Source organism: Myxine glutinosa, chromosome 2 (genome assembly GCF_964187855.1).
Source record: "Myxine glutinosa chromosome 2, kmMyxGlut1.1, whole genome shotgun sequence".
Classification (NCBI taxonomy): domain Eukaryota; kingdom Metazoa; phylum Chordata; class Myxini; order Myxiniformes; family Myxinidae; genus Myxine; species Myxine glutinosa.
The window spans coordinates 151,778,123-151,804,672 of NC_136262.1; the positions used below are offsets into that span (position 1 = coordinate 151,778,123).

At 45.2% G+C, this 26,550-nt stretch overlaps 1 protein-coding gene across 1 annotated transcript in view; it reads left to right on the forward strand.

Annotated features, from left to right (window-relative positions):
- Window positions 1–2,784: 2,784 nt before the first annotated feature.
- The window catches only part of LOC137422258 (uncharacterized), a 28,271-nt gene continuing 4,505 nt past the window's right edge, over window positions 2,785–26,550 (forward strand). The window contains exons 1-4 of the mRNA XM_078772814.1: window positions 2,785–2,867; window positions 14,217–14,249; window positions 17,211–17,292; window positions 20,626–20,692. Coding sequence (XP_078628940.1) covers window positions 2,813–2,867; window positions 14,217–14,249; window positions 17,211–17,292; window positions 20,626–20,692 — 237 coding nt within the window. The 5' untranslated portion in view covers window positions 2,785–2,812. The remainder of the gene's footprint in view (window positions 2,868–14,216; window positions 14,250–17,210; window positions 17,293–20,625; window positions 20,693–26,550) is intronic.

Consider the following 26,550-nt stretch of genomic DNA (forward strand, 5'->3'; position numbering starts at 1 on the left):
CATTGCATATGGCAGGTATGGAACAAACATAGCGATTTTATAAACGCTGGCAGGTACGTACAGGTAGAAATGTCTTATTGGTAAGGATACCGCACTGCCTCTACCCGCTCACAGTGCCTCCCCAGTGATTGTGGGTTCACATTAAGCAAAAGTATGAACGATATGGATTCTAAGTTGCTGGAAATGAAGATACAGTGCCTATAGAAAGTCTACACCCCCTTTTCAAAATTTTCACCTTTTGTTACCTTATAGCCTGGAATTAAATTGCATTAAATCAGACTTTTTCCACCTTTATTTACACATTGTAACCCACAACTTCCAAATGAAAAAACAAATTCTACAAATTAAAGAAAATTAATAAAAAATACAAAACTAGATAATCTTGGTTGGATAAGTGTCTGCGCCCCTGAGTTAATACTTGGTGGCAGCACCCTTAGCAGCAATTACAGCTGTGAGTCTGTTGGTATAGGTCTCGACCAACTTTGAACACCTTGATTGGGCAATATTTGTCCATTCTTCTGTACAAAACTGTTCCAGCTCAGTCAAGTTGCGTGGGGAGCGTTGATGGACAGAAATCTTCAAGTGATGTCACAGATTTTCGATTGGATTTAGGTCGAGGCTCTGACTGGGCCACTCAAGGACATTTACCTTTTTGTTCCTTCGCCACTCCAGTGTAGCTTTGGCTGTGTGCTTCGGTCATTGTCATGATGAAAGGTGAACTTCCGTCCCAATCTCCGCTTTCTTACAGAGAGCAGCAGGTTTTCCTCTCGGATTTTTCTGTATTTTGCTCCATCCATTTTCCCTTTTATCCTGACAAGTACTCAGACCCTGCTGATGAGAAACATCCCCATAACATGATGCTGCCACCACCATGCTTCACAGTAGGGATGGTGTTCTTTGGGTGATGTGCTCTGTTGGGTTTGCGCCAAACGTAACGTTTTGCATTTAGGCCACAAAGTTCCATCTTGTTTCTTCAAACCACAAAACTTTTTCCCACATAACTTCAGAATCTCCGGAGTGGTTTTTTGCATACCTTAAATGGGACTCAATGTGGGCTTTTTTGAGTAATGGCTTCCTTCTTGCCACCCTACCGTACAGGCCAGACTAGTGGAGTGCTTAGGATATTGTTACCACATGCACACATTTACTAGTCTTTACCATAAAGGCCTGTAGCTCTTTCAAAGTTGTCATTGGCCTCTTGGTGGCCTCTCTGATCAGTCTCCATCTTGCTTGGTTATCCAGTTTGGAGGGACGGCCTGATCTAGGCAGGGTCTTGGTGGTATAATATGCCTTTCACTTCGAAATGATTGTCTTGACTGCGCTCCAAGGTATATTCAAAGCCTTTGAAATATTTTAATACCCATCCCCTGATCTGTGCCTTTCCACAACTTTATCCCGGAGGTCTTTTGAAAGCTCCTTGGTGCTCTTGGTTGAGTCTTTGCTGTGAAATGCACTACCCAGCAGAGGAAACCTACAGGAACAGCTTATTTTATTCTGAAATAATCAGAATCACTACAATTTAACACAGGTGCAGGCCAATTCACTTGGTGTGTGATTTTGAAGGTGATTAGTTTTGGTGGACACTTATCCAACCAATATATTATAGTTTTGTGTTTTTAATTAATTTTCTGAAATTTGTAGAATTTGTTTTTCACTTGGAAGTTGTGGGTTACGATGTGTAAATAAAGGTGGAAAAAGTCTGATTTAATGCAATTTAATTCCAGGCTATAAGGGAACAAAAGGTGAAAATTAAATTTCGAAAGGGGGTGTAGACTTTCTATAGACACTGTACCTGGATTGGTTAATCATGCACGTATATTACTTGCAGCATTTCTCTCTATTTATGTTCAGTGTTAATTTCAACTAAATTTCAAATCTAGTAGGAAAGAAGACTATGAGCTCGACTCGACTGTTATATCTATTCATTTGAGGATGATAAATGGAAATATCAGTCAATAAATTTTGTTTCAGGTTTTGTTCCACGTTTTTTTGAATTTATAACCAACTGTCCTAAAGTTTTGCTTAGAAATCAAAAACTATTTTACTCCTATATGGTGGTTGTATGTTACTGTATTAAGAAACTAATGTATTTTTTGACAAATCTAGAGAAATATGCATTTTATCAGCCCTGCCGAAGCCCAGGTCACTATCGGCTCAACTTGAAAACAATTCCCTGATTGTGAACTGGCAAAGCCCATCGGATGGCGAACCTGCACTTGGCTACGCACTTGACTGGCCAGGGGGGTGGCAACGATATCCACCGAATGGTCGTCATCATGATTTGATTTCAGGTAAGACAGTATTTGACTGTATATATATACATATTTATATATTTATATATTTATATATTTATATATGATAGATGTATACTTTATGGGCTTTTTGGGAAAACAATCCATAATGTGCAGCACAACTTTCTGCTTGACCTAAGATACGTTGCTTCTGCTGTACTTGACTTGCAAATGCATTTCTCAGCTTGCACATACTAGCACTTTGCTCCCTGAATCTGTGAGGAAGTGTTTCTCCTCATCACTCATCACAGGTATCATCACTCATCACATGTATCCAACACCACCAGGAACTGCTTTGGCATGACATTATTTGTGAAGCGAAATGTCAGGATTTATAACAGAGCATGTAGAGATAATTGAGCATTTTCTGTTAGTCTGTCTTGGGCATGACATGGGCTCCATTCAAGTTGGCCCAAGTTAATGTCCATGTCTATCTGTCTGGACAATGTCCATAACAAAGTGTGTCTATCTGTCTTTCAGACATCCTTCTAATCTATCCTATAAATGTATCGGTCTATGCTATGCACCGGAATGGACAAAGTGCTCCTGTGTCTGCAGTCATCGGAAACACAGAAGGTATGTAGTTGTAGTGACTGTGACACTCACATTGAAATGCAACGATTGACAACAAATTGCAAATTGGGTACAATACTGTATTGTGGTGTCTCTAAGTGGGGAAGTCACTGGTCTAGTCTCTGTTGTGAAATGAGACTACAGCAATGTCTCAATCGGTGAGTTTAATCGAAATCAATCTCCAGTAGGATCTACGAGGAAATAAGCAAGCATGATATCAGTACAGTACAATAGTACAAGCAGGAAGTGCCATCCATAGATGATGCCATCCAAGCAAACAATCAAACAATACATGATGCGATTCTCCTTACTATTCTAAGCATGAGCATGAATAACACACACAATGAATATCACAGGACTGTCCTACAAAGCTCCGCGTCCCGAATCTTATAGACGCCATGCAGTGGACAATGGATGCAATTACTCCTGGGTCGTTTACTTGCGTACAATTTCACTACATTTCTCCCCGGGTTTAAACCCCCAACTAAGCCGGCTAACAAGCAAGACAGCGGTAAGCACGCATCTATATTAAGCAGATGATTACATGGGATGCAAAGTCATCTCAAGACCAGCCATAACGAGCAGGGCGGCGGATCGCTCTCCCTGTGCGAGTTCTATACACATCGGGACCGTCATCAGCGGATTCTAAAACACCCTCAGCAGAGAGGCCATCGTCCATCCCGGGAGATGGGGGTGGCTCAGCGATACTGCTCGAACCCGGCGAGCGAGAGGGCGAGACCGCCGGTGGAATCCCCATAGTCGGATCCCCCAAGTTAAGCTCGGCCCCAGCAGAATCCCTGCACGGAGCGAGATGACGCACCGACACCGTGGACGCGCGCCCGTCCGGCAGTTGAACCCGAGCGTGTTCGGGATTAGTTTGCAGAAGTCGGACCCTGTCAACGAGTGGATCGTACTTACTTGGGCGGACCGCTCATTTGAGAAAGACCGGACCGGGCTCAGCGAGCCATCCAGGCAGAGGGCGAGCTGCACTGGAACGACGCGAGTTGCGAAATAAACGATCGTGAGGAATTTCATTTGTGGCCATGCTCAGCAGGGAACGGATCAAACTCAGGGCACCCTGCACCATCCAGGCCCATTTGTCTGGTCCTAGTCCCTGGGACTTAAGGCCCAGAGTAATGGTCTTCCATATGATGCCATTAAATATTTCCATCTGCCCGTTCGCCTGCGGGCTGTACAGAGTAGTATAGCTAGCGGCAATGTTGCGCTGTAGCAGAAATGCCCGCACATCCTCGGACAGGAATACCGCACCTCTGTCGGTGTGCACGTAACCTGGATTCCCGTACATGGTGAACAAGAGCTGCAAACAACGTATAACCGAGGCAGAGGCCATGTCCCTACACGGGAAGGCGAACGGGAATCTCGAGAACCCATCCACAATCGTGAGGAGGTAACGATCGGGGCCGCCCGGTAGAGGTCCTTTAAAGTCCATAGACAATCTGTCCCACGGGCCGGTAGCCTGAATCAGAGTACCCATGTTCGGTTTATAGAAATGCGGCTTGAGTTCAGCGCAAACGGGGCAAGCGCGGCACAGACGACGGACGTCCTCGACAGAGTAAGGCAAATTGCGGCAACGCAGGTAATGAGCCAGGCGAGTCACGCCAGGGTGACATAATGTCTCGTGAAGAACGCGGAGATCCTCCTCGTGGGAAGTGAGACTCGCGCATACCCCCGGGCGGGACAGAGCATCCGCAGCTAGATTTTCCCGTCCCGGGCGGTACGTGATTTTGTAGCTATAATCGGCTAACTCTATGCGCCATCAAGTGATTTTCTCATTTTTAATGCGCTGCGCATGGCACGTATCATACATGAAAGCGACACTTTGCTGATCAGTGATGACCTCAAACTCTTTGCCAAGCAAGTGGAGTCTCCATCGTCTAATCGACTCAACTATTGCGTACGCTTCTTTTTCGACAGAAGAATGATGCTTCTCCGAGGAGGAGAGAGTCCTTGAAAAGAAGGCCACAGGTTTCCCCCCTTGAGAGAGAGTGGCAGCGATGGCGTGGTGCGGCGCATCGCTTTCCAAAACAAAAGGGATGTTTTCATCAATGGATGTCACAGTGGTGCCAGCGATGTCTGACTTCAGCCGGTGAAAGGCGACCTTGATGGTGCTAGACATAGGGAATGTGTTGCACTCAACGAGTGGGTGAAGCTTCGCGTTGTAATTTTTGACCCACTTCGAATAATGTGCGAACAGGCCGAGTGCCCTCTTCAAAGAAGCGCGATCATGCGGCGGCGCCATGTTGAGCAAGGGGCGCAGACGTTCCTTTTCCGGGGGTTATCATACCCTGGGTCACTGTGTATCCCAGAAGGTCTATAGTCCTGGCAGAGTAGTGGCATTTGGCCTCGTTGAGAGTGCAGGCTGTATTTTCGCGCAACTTGGAGGAAGCGTTGCAGGTTAGCGTTGTGATGGGCTTGATCATACCCACAAATCGTTAAATTATCGAGGTAAATGAAAACATTGGTTAAACCTTCCCTGGTGATTATGTCATCAATGGCTCTTTGAAAACACGAGACGCCATTTGTGACGCCGAATTGCAGCCACGTGAATTGGTACAGACGTTGACTGGATTCAAACCCTGTGTATATTCGGTCTGCTGCACATATCTGGATCTGATGATAAGCACTACGCAAATTAAGAGTGCTATACACCGCATATTGGGCGATCTGTCGGACCAAAGCATCCAATCCCGGGAGCGGGTAGCGTCCAATTGCGTAAATCTATTCACGGTCTGTGAGTAATCGATTACCATGCACTTGCGATGATTTTCTGTCTGGACGACCAGAACCTACGCATGCCAAGGGGATTGGCTGGGCCCGATTATGCCCTCTTTGAGTAGTCAGTTTGTTTCCCCACAATTAATTGCACATCAGCCCGGGAATAGCGTCGCGATTTAATTGCTACCGGGGCGCAATTCGGAGTTAGGTTCGGAAATAGCGACAATGGTTCAATTTCCATTCTCGCCAAGGCACAAATCGATAGTGTCGCGTCTCCCCCAAACATCAGCTCTACCGGGCCATGACGACGGAGAAAATCGTGCCCTAACAGTACTTCAGCACATAGTGTAGGCAAGATCATTAAGCGAACATCCGGATACAATGTGCCATTAGTCTCCAGCTTTACACGGCATTCACCCTTAGTGCGCATCCATAATGCTTGTGATGCCATGAAAATCCGGCGCGAAGGTCCTAGGCCTCGGCCGTGTCGACAGACGAGGTCCATGTCTACGTAGCTCTCCATCGATCCCGTGTCGATGAGGGCGTTCGATGGTTGTCCCTCAATCAGTACTGGGATGACAGCATCGGTCAAGTTGGGCGGACCCGGCCGGGTCGGGACATCTTGGGGTGTCAGGTGAGGTGCCGGGCGAGCTGCGCGTGTGGAGGAGATGCTCGCCAGAGTAGTGCGAGAACGTCGCCCTCGTGAGGTGCAACATACTTTTGCAAAATGGCCTTTCTGTGCACAGGAATGACATGTCACTTCGCGGGCCGGGCACGCCGATCGGAGATGGTTCCTGTTTCCACAGAAGAAGCACTTAGTGTTACTCCCAACCGAGACCGTTGCAGCTAGGCTCGTACCTTCGCCTCCGAGAGTCTCCGATGACTCCGGCGGATTTTCAGCATCAGGACGCTCCTCAGTAGCATCGTTTTCGAGGCGTCTCTCCCCAGCGAGACTGGCTGTGACATAAGGAGTGGCACAAGGGCGTCCGTACGCTTCTGATTGCGTCTGAGCTTGTTGAAGTACGAGAGCTTTATCGTAAGCCTGCGTGAAAGTCAGAGTCGTTTCTTCCAGCAATCGTTGCCGAATTGCTGGGGAATGAACGCCAGAAACGAACGCGTCTCGTAAGAGGTCATCGCACACCTGTTCCTGCGAGCGGACCTCGGATGCGCATTCTTTTCCGAGGCGACGTAGCTCGTGGACGAAGTGCTAGAGGGATTCCGAAGCATCCTGTCGTCTTGAGGCGAGCTGGTACCGAGGGTAGATAATGCTCCGAGGCTTGATGTATATGGCATGCAGCTCCGTAATGGCGGCATCATACGTCTCACAATGTGAAATGTAATCATGAACAGTGTGAGTCACGTGGGAATGAAGAACGGCTCGTTTCATCTCATCCTTGATGTCGGCATGGGTACTCAAGTAGCTCGCGAGCAGGCTCAACCTGTGCTAGAGCTGGCTCAGTGCGTCCGCGTCCGCGTCCGCGAGCTGGCTCAGGGTGATAAAATGCGACCTGTTTCTCTATTCGCGGAAAAGTACCCTGCAAATTTACGGGTTTTTTCTATTTGCGGCCGTGTTCCACAAAATCGCGGTTTTTTCCCCCCTATCTGCTGCCGTGTTCCGCAAATTCGCAGTTTTTCAGTGGTGCAATTTTTTTTTTCTGGAGCTGTTAGCTTGACATACGGTACAGGTACGGGACCGTATTTATATAACCCATCTTTCACCAGCCATGCATAAAGCAGCTGGACATACACAAAAAACATCTTCTACGAGCAGCGAGGATGACCTGCTTCTACATCATTTGCGGCGCTATGCTTCACGTTTTCATGGCTTTCGTGGCTGCAAATTTTAGCCGCACTATAATTGAGAGCTTCACGGGATGTTCCGCCAGCTACGAAAACACATCAACCCCACGAATGATAGATTGCAAATGCTTCCTTAAATGTATTCTTGAAATTAGCAGATAGGTTCAATACAGCATCATCCGATAACATCCCCCACAAAAAATGTCAGATGATTCACCCCTCCCGCAGCTACCCACGAGTGGACCTCTCATTCACCAAAAGGCCAAACAAAATTACGAGCATCTGTCTGGCGCAGGTGGTGCCAGCACGAGTGATGCACCGCGCGATGATGGGACAAGCAGCACGACTTCATTCATTGCAAGCAGGGGATGGTTCCATTGATTCAAGGAGCAATACTGCCTGAAAAATGTGAAGCTCACAGGGGAGCGTGCCTCCGCATACCACAAGGCGCCAAAAGCGTTACCTGCTCAACTTGTGAGGCTAATCGAAAAGAAGGGTTACCTCTCAGAGCAGGTGTTCGACGCTGAGAGCAGGTGTTCAATGCTGACGAGACTGGGCTCTTTTGGGAAAAAATGCACACGAGAACATTCATCTCGTAGCACGAGGAGACAGCATCGGGGTTCAAGGCTGCCAAGGACCAGGTATCTCTTCTCCTCTGTGCAAACGCAAAAGGGGACTTCATGCTGAAACCCATGATGTTGTACCGTTCCCTGAACCCACGTGCTCTCAAGGGCAAGAGCAAGCAAACTCTGCCCGTGTTTTGGAGGGCCAACAGGAAAGCCTGGGTGATGGCAGCAATATTCCTGGAGTGGTTCCATAATTGTTTCATCCCTCAGGTGGAGAGGTGCATGGTGGAGAAAAACCTTGCGTTCAAGGTTCTCTTGCTCCTGGACAATGATCCTGGCCACCTCGCGGACCTGGACGTGGCTCACACGCCACCCAAACCCACCTCCCTCATCCAGCCACTTGTCCAAGGTGTGATTTCAATGTTTAAAACGTATTACACCCGTCGCACCTTTCACCGCATTTTGGATGCGATGGAATCCAACCCAGGGCTCACTGCCGGGCAGTGTGGGAAGGATTTCAACATTGCCCACTGCATCGGCGCCATCAAGGAGTCGCTGGATGAGGTGGGAGCCTCCACCATCAACACGTGCTGGCACAACCTGTGGCCACAGACTGTCAGAAACTTTACTGGCTTTCCCGATAACACTGAGAAGAGGCATGTGATTGTCGGGTTGGCACGGCAGTTGGGAGGGGAAGGATTTGATGACGTGCATCCTGAGGAGTTTGAGGATCTCATTGCCACACATGGCGACAACCTCGCCAAGGAGGAGTTGGAGGCCATTATAATGGTTTCCGAGGAGGAGGAAGCTGGCAGTGATGAGGAAGAGATGCCGATGTCTAACCTCACAGTCCAGTTCCTGGGTGAGTTGCTGCATGGCATGCGGGCGCTTGTCAACAAGATGGAAGATGCTGACCCAGTCATGGAGAGGTACCTCAAAGTTCAAGAGGGTCTTGGATGATATGCTTCTTCCCTTCAAAGAGGTGCATCGAAACCTGCGGCAATCTGCCCGGCAGCTCTCCATTACCCATTTCTTCAGCCCTGCTCCCTCCACCTCAAGACCATCAGTACCCTCTCCTGCCTCCCTCTCACTGTCCTCACCAGTGTCCTCACCAACACTCTCAACTGCTGCCTCTCCTGCCTGTCCTGCCTCTCCCTCGGTGCACGACTTTGCAGGACTATCATTTAGGTCATCCTCAAAGTTCGAGGAATTCATGGGGTTTTAATTCATCACAATCATCATCACCATCATTTGAAAGTTATGTGTGTTTGTAAAATACAAATTTTAAATGGTACATGATGGTGTTGTGTTTTTTTTTTTAGTTTCACGGTGTGGTATGGTTAAGCGTGTTCAGCACTTCTAATAAACTGTAAGTGCATTCCTTCAATAAATTGGAAATGGTACCTGGTGGTCGTTTTTTTTTAATGTATGCATATTTTGTGAAACTGTAATCATTTGCATTTGTGGTCGAAAGCATTTTAAACATTAAATTTTTTCCTCTATGAATCAAGCTCCGCCGGGAACCTATAACGTATTGCCCTTTTCCCCCATTGAAACAATGCTGTGGCATACATTCACGGGATTTTCATCGACCTTGGCGGATTATCGTCGACATTCTCTGGATTTGCCTCACCATTCGCGGATTTTGCTTCACCATTCGCGGTTTGGTCCTCTCTATTCACGGATTTTCGTGACTCGGGAACCTATCCCCCCTTTTTCCATTGAAACAATGCCCCGCTATTGGTGGGTTTCACTATTCATGGATTTTCCAGGAACGTATCCCCCGCGACTAGCGGGGTCCAACAGTATATACTTCAATTTTAATAAAATAATGATTTTAAAGATCGTTTTTAAAAATCCTAACGTTTAACACTGTGAAGCAGTCTTATACATTACCCTTATACACCACCTTATTTAACACGTCCAAATACTGCTAAACTGGAGATTTTTTAGAAGTATTAAGAAGGTGATTTGTGTCATGGAGTGTTCAAGTGGATAATTCAATTTAAACTAGAACGGTACTCGGCAGAGCGCACACCTCCGCCAGACTGAAGAGTTCATGGTTTCTTTCCCACTGATAGGCCTGATCTGGATTCGGATCTGAACCAAAATCTAATCGGCTTGTTCTTGTCACCTAATCAACTCATCCCCCAAGTTTAGTCATAACCCATCCACAACTTTTTAAAACATGTTATATCTATCGCTTTTCACCCAATCTTTCAATGGTGAAGAATCACTTCAAAAATTAAATAATTCTCGTATCCGAATCCATATTCAGATTTTCACCAAAATCGAATCGATTCGCTCTTGTCACACCCAACCTGCCCACCAAGTTTGGTGCAAATCTGTCCATAACCTTTCGAGATATCGTGCTATACATCGGTTTTAGCCCAATCGCTCAATAGTGAAGAATCACTTCAAAAATTAAATAACTCTCACATCGGAATCCATATTCAAATCTTCATCAAAGTTGAATCGATTCGTCACACACCCAACCTCTCCGCCAAATTTCTTCCGAATCTGTCCACAACTTAAGATATCTCGTTCACAAACAGACAGACAAACAGACAGACAAGCAGACAGACAGGGGTGAAAACATAACCTCCATCCACCTTTGGTTGTCCTGGTAATAAAATAAAAATTGTCAGTCGTATAAATAAATTAATTCCAGATTTTACCGCCGTTGATGCAGTGTCTATTACATCACCCTATATCTAATGCATTACATTCGTTCTTCGTGCCTGTTGTTTGTGTCCTTTATGACGCCCTTAAAATCAGTAAGTTTCCTGTTTGAAATTATGTTCAAATTTCTTTGACTGCCAGACAGGCGGACAGAATAAAAATATTATTTCACTCCTCTGTGCATGCGCAATCGGGATGAATTCAGAGACAAAGTACTGTTAAACTGCAAACTTGTCTTTATATTCATGTTCCGGATTCGTGTTCAAAATATATCATTCAGTTTAACCCTTGGATGCAGTGATTGGGCCTTAGAGGCCCACAAGGTTTTTTTTTTGTTGCAAAAACTATGCTGTACAAAAGATTTTTGGAATGAGGCTCATTTTCACCAACTTTCATGTTGTTACACAAAATTCAGTGACATAAATAAATAAAAATTTCATTCAGACTCGTGGGAAAATCTTCATTCTTTTTTTTTTTTTTTTTGTATACTGAATCGAGGCTCGTGAAAGAGCTAACATTTATTTCACAAACAAATCAACCAGACAAACAAAATATATCAAAAGAGGGAGCAGAAGACAAGATGGGGAGAGAAGGGGAAGCACACAAACACAACATTTGAGAGCAGGGAGAAGTGTGGGAGGGAGAGGGCTTGTGGGGAGGAGGCGTGGGAAGGGGGGTGGGGAGGGGGGGGGAGAGGTATAAAACACAAGGAGACCAAGGACTTCCAGGACAGAAGTTGGTATTTCAAAAAAAAGTGTAGGATTTTGGGTGAAATTAGCGGGGGTAGAAAAGATCAAGGTTTTGGATGGGGGAAGATAAGAGATGGTGGTGAACAGCTGTTTTAAAGACCTCGAGGGTGGAGTGGGATTGAAGAGAGTGAGGGAGTTTGTTCCAGAGGCGGGAGAAAAGAGGAATGAAGGAGTGAAGATGAGCAGAAAGTCTTGATTTTGGCAGTTTAACCATAAGAGGGTTGCAGGCAGATCTTGTGCGACCTGTAGGAATATTTGGGGGACAGAGCCCAGAGAGAGCTGGGGGGGCAAGGCCAGAGAGGAGTCGGTAGAAGACGGAAAGACCACCAACCTGCCTGCGGTGAGTGAGTGAAAGGCCCTTGGAGTTAGCTTCATCGCAGGAGATTCCAATGATTCTGAACGCTTTGGTTTCAACAGCGTGAAGACGAGCTAGGTGTGAGGCAGGAGCACCAGACCAGAGGGGAGAGCAGTATTCCATAGAGCTGCGGATGAAAGCCTTGTAAGTGGCGAGGAGCTCAGGTGTACCAAGGAAGGACTTCGCACGACGGAGGATGCCCAGTCGGCGACTGGCTTTGGAGGCCAGATTTGAAATGTGGTTTTCCCAGGAAAGATCATGGCAGATAGTGAGACCCAAAAGCGTGAGTGACCGAACTCCTTGGAGAGGATTATTCAGAAAGTGGATGGGAGGGTTGTCCAGTCGGTCTTTTCGGAGAGATCGTAAGAGTGTGAGATTTGTCAGGATTGAAAGACATGTTCCACTTGTTTGCCCAGTCTGTGATTTTGTCGAGGTCTCCAGAGAGTGAGGAGGCTGCAGACTGCTGATCTGAGGGATGAGGAATGGAGCGACAGAGAGTAGAGTCGTCAGCAAAGAGATAGAGAGGATTTTCAAGAGAGTCAGAGAGATCATTGATGAAGACCAGAAAAAGCACAGGGCCCAGAACACTGCCTTGGGGAACTCCAGCCTGAACAGGAAGAGGAGATGAGAGAAACCCATTCAGGGCCACACGTTGACTATGACTAGAGAGGAAGGTCCGCCAGCCATGCGTGGAGATTTCCATGGATACCAAAGGAGGAGAGTTTGGTGAGCAGAGCGGGGTGCCAGACCGTATCGAAGGCACGTGTATTGTCAAGGGAGACAGCTCTAATTTCCTGTTTGGTGTTGAGGACCTCCATCCATTGTTGAGAAAGCAGAAGCAGCATGTCCAGAGTAGAGTGACCAGGTCTGAAACCAAATTGATGCTCAGAGATCAAGCCATTGGAGAAGAGGAAAGATTTCATATCTGAAGCAATGATGGATTCCATGACTTTGCTGATAATTGGGAGAAGGCTGATTGGTCTGTAGTTGCTAGGATCTGTTTTTGCACCTTTTTTGTGCAAAGCGGTGATGTTGGCTGATTTCCAAGCAGATGGCAGATGACCTTGAGCAAAAGAGAAGGTGAAGAGAACAGAGAGAGGGAGTGAAAGAGCGGAAGAACATGATTTTAGGACCCGTGGGCTGATGCCGTCAGGACCAGTTGCAGAATCAGAGTCGAGGGTTGACAGAAACTTTTCCACCTTGTCAGGAGGAAAGGACTTATAACCCGACTTATAACTTATAACTTATATTCTTCACTTATAACCCGAAAATCCGACACGAATGCAGGCCTGGGGCCTTTGAGACCCCGCATAAATGTTGTTGTACTACTATGTTATATCACTATTTTCTTGATATGAACCTCATTAGATGATCCTATAACTTGGTTACAAATAATTCAGTGACAAAAATATGAAAATTAAAAATCTTTACACGAATACATTTGTGGGGCATCCGAGGCCCAATGGATGCATAGGTGTAGGATTTTTGACAGTTGTGGACATATACATTCTAAATAAAAGGATTAGTGAATCATATTTTTGAGCAAATACTCCTCCATGAGCCTCAACCTTTTAGATAAAAAAAAAAAGTTGGAAAAACCAAGAACAAAAAAAAATTTTGCCAAAAAAAAAAGAAGGATTCATTACTTGTATGGGATTCTTGATTCTTCCAACTAATAGGATCACTGATTCACATTTTCTGAGCAAATACACATCCATGATCATCGACTTGGATTGAAAAAGGATATGAAAGAAAAAAATCTATTAAAAAATAAAAACAAAAAACATTACACGAATACATCCGTTGGGCCTCCGAGGCCCAATGGCTGCGTTTATGTAGGATTTTTGACGCCCGCATCTAAGAGTTAAACTGACGTCAACCCAAAGAATGAATCATGACCTTTCTTACAATGTGTATTACCTGGGGTAATTTATAAAAGCTTGCTTCTAATTGGTGGAGAAAAGCCAATGAGAAAAAGGCATTTCTGGCCTACTAACCAGTAAATCCAGCACTTCATGGGTTAATGTGAAGAAACTGTTGCGGAAAGGGTCTTCGTTAGCAAGTTTTATCATTAATTATATCTACAGGGTACACGCGGTGTCCATTTTGGCATTTGCTTCCTTTCTCTTCGCACCCCCCCTACTTGTGTTTCTCTTTTTACTGCATTCACAAAGCGTGACATGTGATATGCGGAAGTTCTAGAATGTTCTAGAAATTTGGAGTTGATGAAACAATGATATTTTTTTCCGATTTTTCTTGTATTTATTTTCGTTGTGCTGTCATTTGTAAACTGTAGCTAAATGACATTGTTTGTATATCGAGTTGACCTTTAAGATACGTTTGACTTTTACAATGTTTATGTTCTCACAAAACACTTTCAGTATCGGTTATATTTTCATTGGTTTAGAGGAAACCAGTCTGAAGTCCTTGTTTTCCGTTGTACTGTCTGTGCGTGTTGTTTCAGCTGTGATGAGAAAACTTCATATACAAGCACCTGGTAAGCTGGAGCAACAAACTGCTGAGCACCTCATCATGTGATATTAGCAATCACAATTAGCATCTGACTTCAGACAATGATGTCTGCCTCGAGTAGAAGGTTATGGGTTTACCCTAAGAATCATCTGAACCCGAAAAGATTGTTTGTTTCTGAGCTTGCATTCACCTAAATTAAAGTTGATGTTCATTTTTAGGCCTGGGTCTGTCAGGTTTGAGCGGAGACCTCAGGTGTTTGAGGTCCACTCAGGGACAGGGGAGGAGGCGTTGGGAAGTTGCAGGGACAGGGTGAGGGGGGCTTTCAGAGGGAAGGTTAAAGGGGGAAGGATTTTAGTGGGTGGGGTATGGGGGAAAGTTTTTAGGGGGTGAGGTATAGGGGAAAGTTTTTAGTGGGTGAGGTATGGGGGAAAGTTTTTAGTGGGTGAGGTATAGGGGAAAGTTTTTAGTGGGTGAGGTATGGGGGAAAGTTTTTAGTGGGTGAGGTATGGGGGAAAGTTTTTAGTGGGTGAGGTATAGGGGGAAGTTTTTAGTGGGTGAGGTATAGGGGAAAGTTTTTAGTGGGTGAGGTATGGGGGAAAGCTTTTAGTGGGTGAGGTATAGGGGAAAGTTTTTAGTGGGTGAGGTATGGGGGAAAGTTTTTAGTGGGTGAGGTATGGGGGAAAGTTTTTAGTGGGTGAGGTATGGGGGAAAGTTTTTAGTGGATGAGGTATAGGTGAACTTTTTTAGTGGGTGAGGTATAGGGGAAAGTTTTTAGTGGGTGAGGTATGGGGGAAAGTTTTTAGTGGGTGAGGTATGGGGGAAAGTTTTTAGTGGGTGAGGTATGGGGGAAAGTTTTTAATGGGTGAGGTATAGGGGAAACTTTTTAGTGGGTGAGGTATAGGGGAAAGTTTTTAGTGGGTGAGGTATGGGGGAAAGTTTGAGGAATGTAATGAGAGCGAACTTTTCATTTTAAAAGGTTGATAATTAGGGGGCGGTTGATAATTAGGGGGCGGTGGATGAGCTTATCCAGAAGACCTAGGGATTGACAGATGGTTGAAATGGCTGGGTCGCAACAAAAAGAGAGTTTGTAGAATATCAAAAGCAACCAATCAACTTGGAGGCCTGAGAGGTTTTGCACAACCAAGGATGGACTTTTCCTAGCCCAAAATTCACAGTGTGTACCTGGCTTTAACAGCTGACTTGGAAATGTGTTTTGCTCAGGATTGTTCATTAATGCTTATAGTGAGGCCCAGTAATTCAAGCGATGTAACTTCTTCTCGAGGTTAATCACAAAAGTAGATAGGTCAGTATACCTGATGATCCTTGTAGATAGAAAATGTGATGATTGGGCCTTGGCCATTACAGGTATTGCATTAGGTTTTGAGCTCTGTTGTGGGGACTACAGAGCTGCTGACACCCTGCCACTGGGATTGGGAACTTCCTGATATAATACTGGGTCGTATGCAAAATGGTAAGGAGAATTTTCCATGGAAACAGATGATGAAAAACATGAAGATAAGTTGGGCCCATAGGATGCTGCCCTGGGGCATGACAGCCTCCGCAGTGATCAGAAGCCATGATGATAAGGACAAAACCAGCCAGGCATGAAGACTGCCTTGAATACCTCACAGACATGTATCTGCCAGGTTGACAGTCATTGAAGGCAGAAAGATTGGCAAGCAGGAATGAGTGCAAACTTGTGGTGAAGACATGGGATATCCGGAGGCACTGCCATGATCCGTTTCTGGTCCAGGGTCTCCGTCCATGGTTGTGAGAGGTGAAGCAGCATCTCCAGAGTTAAGTCGATGGGATGGAAACTAAGATGATTATTAATAATTAGACCAATAGGAATGCCCTGATGCCAACAACAATTAGGAGCATGTAAATACAACAACAACAACATGCATTTTAAGGTCATTTTCCCTGCTAGAGTGGGGGTTAGCCTTGCGGTCCCCATGACAATCTTCTCCATTTTGCCCTATTTTCTGCATCTCTCCTTGTTAACCCCCTTGCCTGCATTTCTTCTTCCACCATCTTTAGCCAAGTCTTTCTCGGTCTTCCACGTCCTCTACTTCCTTCTACATTAATTTCCATCACTCTTCTCAACCAGTCACTTTCATCCTTCCTCAACACATGACCAAACCATCTCAACCTGTTCCTCTTCACAGCATAAATCACAGGCAATATTCCCATCATCTTTCGCAATTCATCATTTGTCTTCCTCTCTCTCAACGATACTCCGCACATCCATCGAACCATTCGCATTTCCACCCTTTCCAGCCTTTGTTGCTGCTCTACGTTCATTACCCATGTCTCGCTCCCATAAATCATAACACTTCTCACACATGCAGCATACACCTTTCCCTTCAGCTGCAGCGACACTCTCCTCCTCATCAGCACGCCACTCAGTTCCCGAAACTTCTTCCATGCACATCTCACTCGAGCAACCGTTGCCGATTCTGATCCACCTTCTCCATTCAGCATGTCTCCGAGGTAGCAAATACCCATCCAAATATACCAAATACCCAAATACCCAGGAGCATGTAAATACTCATCATATATGTGCAAGCTCCTCCATCAGCCTTAGAAACTGAATAAAATGCTTAAAATTATAAAAGATAATTGTTCCCAATGACTATACCTTTTACCTGCAACAATTCATAACAATCATTTCGTCTCGCTCCATTTTAAATGGCTTATTTTCATATTCATTGTCAAAGATATTTTCATCTTGGACCAACAAATGTTAGATTCTTTTTTTATTCTTATCTCATCTCTGGTCCCAAGTTTCATAAAAGAGTTTGTATTTATATATATATTTTTTTTTTTTACAAAAGTCAAAGACATTAGCCCAAAATATAAAAATGAACGGCGTTCATGCGAATTGAAGCGAAGGTCATAATATTGTGAAGTGCTCAGATCTTGGCACAAACAGGACACCTGAAGGTGAATGCCAATGTTTTATTTATGTCTGTTTACTTTCCAGATATGCAGGTCGTCATTCCTTTCTTGCTCGCTGTCCTCTTGTTGGTTGTAGTGCTGGCCACCATCATGATCCAAAGAAAAAGGTGAAATGAAAATATAAATACAGGCAAACATGTCCTTGTGTTACCATAGTAAAGATTTTTTCTTTTTTTTGGAAAAACGCTATGGATTCCCATATTTTAAGTTGGTGTATTATCTGTACTAGATATTATCTGGTGTATTATCTGCCCTACGGGCAGAGCTTCAATTGGGAGGACCAAATGAAAAGGCAAAACTTCAGAAATTGAAGGCTTTTTTTATTTTAAACGATTTATATAAACATCCGTTAAATTATATTCATTAAATAGCCTGGTGTTGGCTTAGCGGTTAGGGTGCCGGCTTGGGATCCTCGGATCTTGGGTTCGAATCCCGATCGATCGCTGAATTAACACCAGGGGGGTTGACTCACTAACTCAGCCTGTCATCCTTCCGAGGTCGGCAAATTGAGTACCAGCTTGCTGGGATGAATGGTCCCGGTGTGTACCCCGGTTTAGAATAGGTACACCGTATCCCTGCGCATCGTAAGAGGTGACCAAGGGTTGGCGTCAGGAAGGGCATCCGGCCATAAAAACATTGCCCCAAACAGGGAACCATGATTGTCATGGGGCCCGCAAGGCTAACCCCCGCTCTAGCGGGGAAAATGGCCTTAAAACGATCATTCATTCATTCATTCATCCGTTAAATCATATCACACGCAAATCATCAAAATCTAAACAGTATTTGTAGAATTTCAATAAAATGTTGTGTTTTATGATTCAGATGTTGTGTTTGTGTTCCTCCCCCTCTCGCCCCATCTTGTCTACCGCTCCCCATGTTATATGTTATATGTCGGTTTGTCTTTCTGTGTGATTAATGTTAGCTCTTTCACGAGCCTCGATCTTGTATACAAAAAAAGAAGAAAAAAAAAGAAGCCACATCATTGTTCATATAGGTAAATAATATTCCATCATGATTGGAAAAACTGGAAAATTGGAAAATTGGAAAAAAAAATAGAAAAACAATACTGTGTAGGAGTTGCGGACAATGAAAAGGTAAAAACTTCTTGATTTGTTCAAGGCTCCTTTATTTCCACAGAACTAAAAACCCGACCGGAACTCATGTCTTTTTATATCCCCCATGACTTCCGCCCGATCCTCTTAAAGGGGCGTGGCTCCAACACCCGGGCGCACGCCACGCCCATACCGTCAATAGACCCACTGGTCCTGTGCTAGTGAATTATGCCTCTATGGGGTATCCCCCACATGCGCCCCCCCAGAATTCACTCGCACCGGCAATGTCAGTTTTCAGAGGCCCTTAACCACCCGGCCGAAACGACACCTGATGACCCGAGCAGGGACTGTTAGCGGCTTGGCGGTAGGCCGGCCAACCGGGGGCTTACCCGACGGGGGACGGCCCCGCCGTGGGGGTTGGGCCAACCGAGAGGGCTGGTCCAGGTCCGAGTGAGCCGGCTTGAGGCGGTCCACCGAAAGGTGGTCCGGTTTGCCACCGATGTCGACCACGAAGGACTTGTCCCCAGCCTCCAGAACACAGAAAGGCCCGTCATAAGGCGGCCGAAGCGGCCCCCGGTGTGCGTCATGGCGAACAAAGACGTACTCCGCTGTACATAGATCCGGCGGGACGTGGGCCTGAGGCAAACTATGTTGAGATGTGGGCACCGGTGCAAACATCTTGGCATTCTCCCGGAGAACAGACCGCTGACGGGCAGCGGAGCAGGGGCTTGTGGCGTCAGGAATGAACTTTCCAGGAACCCGCAGCGGCTGGCCATAGACGAGCTCAGCGGATGAGGACTGGAGGTCTTCCTTAGGGGCTGTCCTGAGGCCCAACATTACTCACGGGAGTCTGTCGGCCCAACTGTCATCCCGGAGGCTGGCCCTGAGAGCAGCTTTCATAGAGCGATGGAACCTCTCACACAATCCATTAGCCTGGGGATGATATGCAGTCGTGCGATGGAGCTTTACCCCCAATCCCTGGGCAACAGCACCCCAGAGCTCTGAAGTGAACTGGGGCCCCCTGTCTGAAGAGATGTCTGAGGGGGCACCAAAACGGGCAACCCAAGTGCCGATGAACGCCCGGGCCACATCAGCGGACATCGTAGATGTAAGCGGGACGGCCTCTGGCCACCCGGTGGTCCTATCGACCATCGTGAGGAGGTGGGTGAATCCCCACAAGGGGGAAAGGGGCCCCACCAGGTCCACGTCGACGTTAACATGGTCAAACCGTCGCTCGGGCACTGTGAATGGCGCCAACGGGGCCTGGGTATGGTGATGCACCTTCAAGCGTTGGCACTCGATGCAGGTGTTGGCCCAGTCGCGCACATCCTTCCTGAGCCCGTGCCAAACGAACTTCGCCGCCACCAACTTTTGCGACGCCTTCCTGCCCGGGTGAGAAAGACCGTGGACGGCATCGAACACCAGCCGTCTCCAGCTGGTGGGTACGATGGGGTCACCAATGTAGGAGTTGCGGACAACAAGAGGGTAAAAACGTCTTGACTTGTTCAAGGCTCCTTTATTTCCACAGAACTAAAAACCCGCCCGGAAATCGTCTTTTTATATCCCCCATGACTTCCGCCCGATCCTCTTAAAGGGGCGTGGCTCCAACACCCGAGCGTACGCCACGCCCATACCGTCAATAGACCCATTGGTCTTCCAGTCTTCTTTTTCTACCTGCAGGCTTTTTTAAAACGAATAACTCATTAATTGTATTTATTAGATATGATAATGCATGATCTCATGTTTTGCAAATTTCATGATGATTTTTAGTTTAATCTCGGATTATTTTTTTTCCGTCAAATTTTTTGTGATCGACGTGATTTGACGGAAAAAAAAAAATCTGAGATTAAACTAAAAATCATCATGAAATTTGCAAAACATGAGATCATGCATTATCATATCTAATAAATACAATTAATGAGTAATTCGTTTCCACAGAACGACTTCCCTTCCCTACGTGCTTCCCTACATGCTACGTGCTTCCCTACGTTCCCTTCCACTGGTCCCGTGCTAGTCAACACCAGGGGGGTTGACTCAGCCTGTCATCCTTCCGAGGTCGGCAAATTGAGTACCACTTCACTGGTAATTCCCTGTGTGTCGCAAGAGGCGACTAACAGGGTTGGCGGCAGGAAGGGCATCCGGCCATAAAACATTGCTTCAAAAAGGGGACCCATGGTGCCCAAAAAAGACCAACCCCTGTTCTGCGGGGAAATATGGCCCCTAAAGGTGGTTCCATATAACAATCAATCATTGTTCTTAATTTGCGTTGTTCATTCTATTGTTATCTTATTACGGTATCTTTCATGTTATACCTGTGCTAACTTTGATTTGAGCCTTATCCAGTTTACTGCAAGGTTTCATTGCACAAGGAATAACTTGTTTTTTCAGGCTCAGAGCTCTTATATGGCCGCCAATATCTGATCCAGTCCATTGTCCTTGGCTACAAGATATGCTGGTGAGTGACAAGCAGCATCCCGCAATACATACCCAACAGATCCGCCTTACAATGCCATGGACAAAGTATTACACAGTACATTATACACAAACAAGTTGGGTCACCCAATCAAGATCGGGTTAGGTCGACTTTAGCAATGTCGTTTTATTTGAAGATACGGTCATACGGTCATCTAATGGTGGCATGTCACTATATACCTGGTAGGAAGAATTTGCGAGGGCAAGAAACAACCAGAAAAAAAATAATTCTGAGCTCAGAAATGGACATTTTATGCCTTCAGCAAAAATTAACTCGGAAATGCAACATGGCAATGATGGGGGAAATGGGCGAAATAGCCTCCTTATTTCTTTGTGTAAGGGTCCGCAGGATTCTGTGACCAGTCGTTAGACTCAGTTTAGTCCCATAGAGACAGACAACCCTTAGTATATTAATTTCCATTGTGCATAAAGAAAGAAAACAAATATCTAAATGTGCCAGGTTCTCCTGACAAAGCATTTACCTTTAATACACAAGGGCAGTCCAAGCTCCGCCCCTCTACCAGCCGAGGGGGGAACCAGATGTACGAGGGAGGCACCCGACGTACTACCCTGATTGGCCAAAGAGCCCTTAGTTCATGCTTCTTATTACATCAATTTCTTCAGAATCATTGGAATCTCCCGCGATGAAGCTGATTGCAAGGGCCTTTCACTCGCTCACCGCAGGCAGGTTGGTGGTCTTTCCGTCTTCCACCGACTCCTTTCCGGCCTTGCTCCCCCAGCTCTCTCTGTGCTCTGTCCCCCAAATATTCCTACAGGTCGCACAAGATCTGCCAGGAACCCTCTTATGGTTAAACTGCCAAAATCAAGACTCTCTGCTCACCTTCACTCCTTCATTCCTCTTTTCTCCTGCCTCTGGAACAAACTCCCTCACTCTCTTCAATCCCACTCCACCCTCCAGGTCTTTAAAACAGCTGTTCACCACCATCTCTTATCTTCACCCATCCAAAACCTTGATCTTTTCTACACCTGTTAATTCACCCCAGATCCACTTTTTTGAAATTCCAACTTCTCTCCTGGAAGTCCTTGCTGTGTCCACGTGTTTTTTACTTCTCCCACCCCCACCCCCTCCTTCCCGTGCCACCTCCCCCCAAGCCCCCTCACTCCCACAGACCTCCCGATGTCCCTGCTCTCAAATGTTGTACTTCCCCCTCTCTCCCAATCTTGTCTACCGCTTGTCTACCGCTCCCCTTATTATATGTTTTATGTGTCCGTTTTTTGTGTGATTAATGTTGTTTGCTCTTCCACGAGCTTCGATCTTGTATTAAAAAAACAAAAAAAAATCATTAAGAATTTAAAGTCTTATTGAAAGTGAACATAATGGGGCCACAGCAAGTTTAGGGGGAATTCACCCAACGGTTTGGAAACATTATGAGGAAGAAACAAACAAGAAAGATGCAAGATAGTTGCAAAATTCAAATAAAATAGTTGCCACGGAAACAGCAATTTGGCAGTTTCTAAAATTTCACCTCTCGAGTGTCCTGAGAGTTTTGGCTGTCTCAAATTTGGCTGATACATTTTCAAACTGCAGATACGTGTTTTACATATTCCGAATGTCTTTGATCTGGACCTTGGCCGAATTGGGACAAAAATTTACGCACATATACTACACAATTAAGATGTGTATGTTTGAATTTGATATTTTGAAAACATTTTGAGATATGGCAATAATAAAATCACAAAAAGTCCCATTTGATCACGTGGGGTGAAATTGATGTTATTGAAAGCACTAGGGCATGCCCGTACGTGGGTGCCCGTTCCTTGCCAAAAAAAAAAAAAAACGCTACCCGTACGCTCTACCCCGCCCGTACGCCCGTAAACAAAAAAAACAACGCTCTTCGCTTCCGCCCTTCGCTCTGACTGAATTGGGAGAAATAATGCGCATAAGAAATCGAGAAATTATTATTTTCTCCGGAAGAAATCGAATTACGAACCGTAATGGCGCAGGCTCTCGGGCTCGCAACAACGCGTTCTGTGATTGGCTGCCGGAAGTGAAGTCTTCACTGTCGCAAATGTGAAGCGATGAATACGATGAATCGCAAATTAGTTTTTATTAGTTTTAAAACATAGTTTAACGGCAACATAGTTTGCCGACGGGAAATAAATGAATACGCTCTCAAATGTGCCATCCGAGGCAGAGTCTGTTCGCCACGTTCGGCACACGTGATAGCTCGCTGCTCTCTGATTGGTTGAATCGTTTTTTGGACATAGCTCGGTAACTACTTCTGCGATTAATTTAAAACCTTGAAAAGGCACATCCTCGGGTCCCCAGCAATATACCTGGCAAGTTTCAAGTATATCGGACCGGTAGTTGTCGAGAAACAGCGGTCACAGACAAACATACAAACATACAAACAAACATACACACAGAGATTAGTGGAATTATAGATAGATTGCCATGTCTAAACGGCTAAATCAATCCTTGTGATTTTTCGCTGAACCAATTCAGTGACACAATATGCAAATCCTGTTTAAATTTCAAGTAAATCAGATGAAAATTGACGATTTTACAAATTTGACCTAGAGGTCCAAATTGAATTTGTAACCTTGACCTCTTGAGAAAATGGCTGAACGGAAGTGATCGAACAACCACTGGTTTTAAAGCGCTGGTAAGAGTGGAATGTGGTGACGGAATCTGGAAGTCTCGACAATGGATCTGTGGCAAGTTGGCTCAAAAAATATTTCAGGAAACATGACCTTGCTCTGACCTTGACCTTTGGCCTTTGGTCATCAAAAACAATATATTTCTAGGTTTTGACTAGTACCACCCGTCGTTTAGGTCTCGTGAAGATTGGTGTTGAATTGTGACCTGTAGGTGACAGACAGACAAACGTACTCAGAAAATGAATATACCTCGACTTGACAAGTAATAAACTGTGAATCTTCGATTTGACAAGTAAGAAACTGTGAATCTTCGATTTGACAAGTAAGAAACTCACTGGTTCTTCTACATGTATGTAGATCGATATATACACAAAGCATTAAGTTAAGCACCCCCTCCCCGTTTTTTTACAACCTCGCACATTACAAGTATGTTGTCGTCAAAACAGTGTAATATACCCATGATATTGCTATATTTTCTGGAGAAGTGATATTATGATCACATAAAAACATAACAACCATGCCGTTTTCAATATTTTATTCTGAATAATTTAAGGTGAAAATTTTTGGGAATTTTAGGCATATTTTCACCTCAATTTAAGTATGGAGCTATAGGTCCATCACGGACAGTGTGGATGACGTTTATGTTTTCTAACGTACAGTCATTGTTCTGAGAAGACCTCTAGCGATCTTTGCGTCAATAACGTGTGTAGGACCCACGTGATCGGATCACTGACTCAACCCTACGTCTCATAGACCCTGTAAGCCGTCGTATGCGTTGCTGTGGCAGGTTGTTCCATTCCCGATGTAATGCACGTTCCAATTCATCCAGATTGGCTATTGGAGGGACCATCTTCGCAATTTGTCGTCCCAACATGTCCCAAACGTGCTCGAGGGGGTTCAACCTGCCACAGCAACGCATACGACGGCTTACAGGGTCTATGAGACGTAGGGTTGAGTCAGTGATCCGATCACGTGGGTCCTACACACGTTATTGACGCAAAGATCGCTAGAGGTCTTCTCAGAACAATGACTGTACGTTAGAAAACATAAACGTCATCCACACTGTCCGTGATGGACCTATAGCTCCATACTTAAATTGAGGTGAAAATATGCCTAAAATTCCCAAAAAATTTCACCTTAAATTATTCAGAATAAAATATTGAAAACGGCATGGTTGTTATGTTTTTATGTGACCATAATATCACTTCTCCAGAAAATATAGCAATATCATGGGTATATTACACTGTTTTGACGACAACAAACTTGTAATGTGCGAGGTTGTAAAAAAACGGGGGGGGGGGTGCTTAACTTAATTCTTTGTGTATATATTGACTATGCCACCAATAGTGAAACCCCACTGCTCACATCTTTCACTCCACAATCTTTACGTTGCACTTCACCACATGGAATATGCCTTCCACTGCTTGTATCTTGCACCCAGGCGACTCATAATTTGCATGCAGGAATTTATGACCAGCACGCAGCCAGCTGTGATTTTACGAGACAGTTTTTTTTTTTTTTTTGGGATACAAGATCGAGGCTCGTGTAAGAGCTAACATTGATCACAAAAAGTCATACTGACACATAAAACATAAAACATATGATAAAGGGAGCGGGAGAACAAGATGGAGAGCAGGGACATCGGGAGATCTTTGGGAGGGAGAGAGCTTGGGGGTAGGAGGCATAGGAAGGGGGGGTGGGAGAGGGGGGAAGGGGGGAGAGGAAGGGACTTCCAGGAAAGAAGTTGGTATTTCAGAAAATTGGATCTGGGGTGAATTAACGGGGGTAAAAAAGATCAAGGTTTTGGATGGGGGAAGATAAGAGATGGTGGTGAAAAGCTGTTTTAAAGACCTGGAGGGAGGAGTGGGATTGAAGGGAGTGGGGGAGTTTGTTCCAGAGGCGGGAGAAAAGGAGAATGACAGAGTGAAGGTGAGCAGAGAGTCTAGATTTTGGCAGTTTAACCATAAGAGGGTTGCTGGCAGATCTTGTGCGACCTGTAGGAATATTTAGGGGACAAAGCACAGAGAGAGCTGGGGAAGCAAGGCCGGAGAGGAGTCGGTAGAAGACGGAAAGACCACCAACCTGCCGTGAGGTCCGGAGTTAGCTTAATCGCGGAAGATTCCAATGAACACCTTCATTTAGTCTATTTGTACAGAGAGACTTGAGGCTTCCATCTTGGATAAAAACATACCTTACATATTAGGGTGGTCCAAAAATTGTGAAAATTGGATTTTGATTTCTCCACAAGCCTGCCCCTATTCCTATTGAAGAAAGTAGTTTGTGGTGAAAATGTGAGCTTGATTGGACAATATTTAGAGGTTGCTCAAAATGTTGACAAATTTTAATGAATAATAAGATGCAGAATTTTTAGCATCATACATCAATTCATAGATAATTATATATTTTCAATTACTCAAATTATTTATTAATGTTGGCTTGCACTTGTCTTCAATGGTATGACCAAGAGATTGTGCAAAAGCACTGGCCACAAACATAGCACGCCGATCTGAGAGATTTACTCTGTCCAGAGTTGCCACTATTGCTGGAGTGATCACCTGGATGGGAGCCCCTTTTTCGCCTGTTTGGCAGAAGATGGACTTTGGAGTTTGAATTCATTGTCCCCTGAATCGGAGCTTTCAATCTCAGACTCATCATCATCATCATCAACCACAGCCGATGTTGATGGAACAGATTGCATTGCTGTTAGAGTCTCAGCAGCATGTTTCTTCTTCCTTTTATCTTCATTCTCAAGCCTGATACGCTTTCTGTTCTCCTTCACTGCCAGTGTGTTGTCCACAGATCCCATACGTGAACTTGAGGGATCCTCACGCTGCATGATAAGGAATGCTTTGTCTTCTTCATTCGTCATTTTCTCAAGCGCATCATTTGGTGAGATATCGAAGAGGGATTGAAGATCATCTTTGAACATCTGCTCCTTCACTCTATAGTTTTCGAATCTCTTGGTTCTATTTTTCTTTACCAGTTTGTAGGCATCATACAACTTCAAAAGTTGGCGCTCACAGGAATCTACTCTCTGCACTGGAATTCGTGCTTTCTCCCAGTATGCACACACAGCTTGTACACTAAGTTTGGCACTTTCACGAACTGTATGGTGTTCTTGTATGTGATGGTACACCATTTTCTGCAATGTGTGTCCTTTGGTTGGTAGTCCCCCACATATTATTTCCTTTTCAGACTTGCCCAGCAACCAAACTGTGG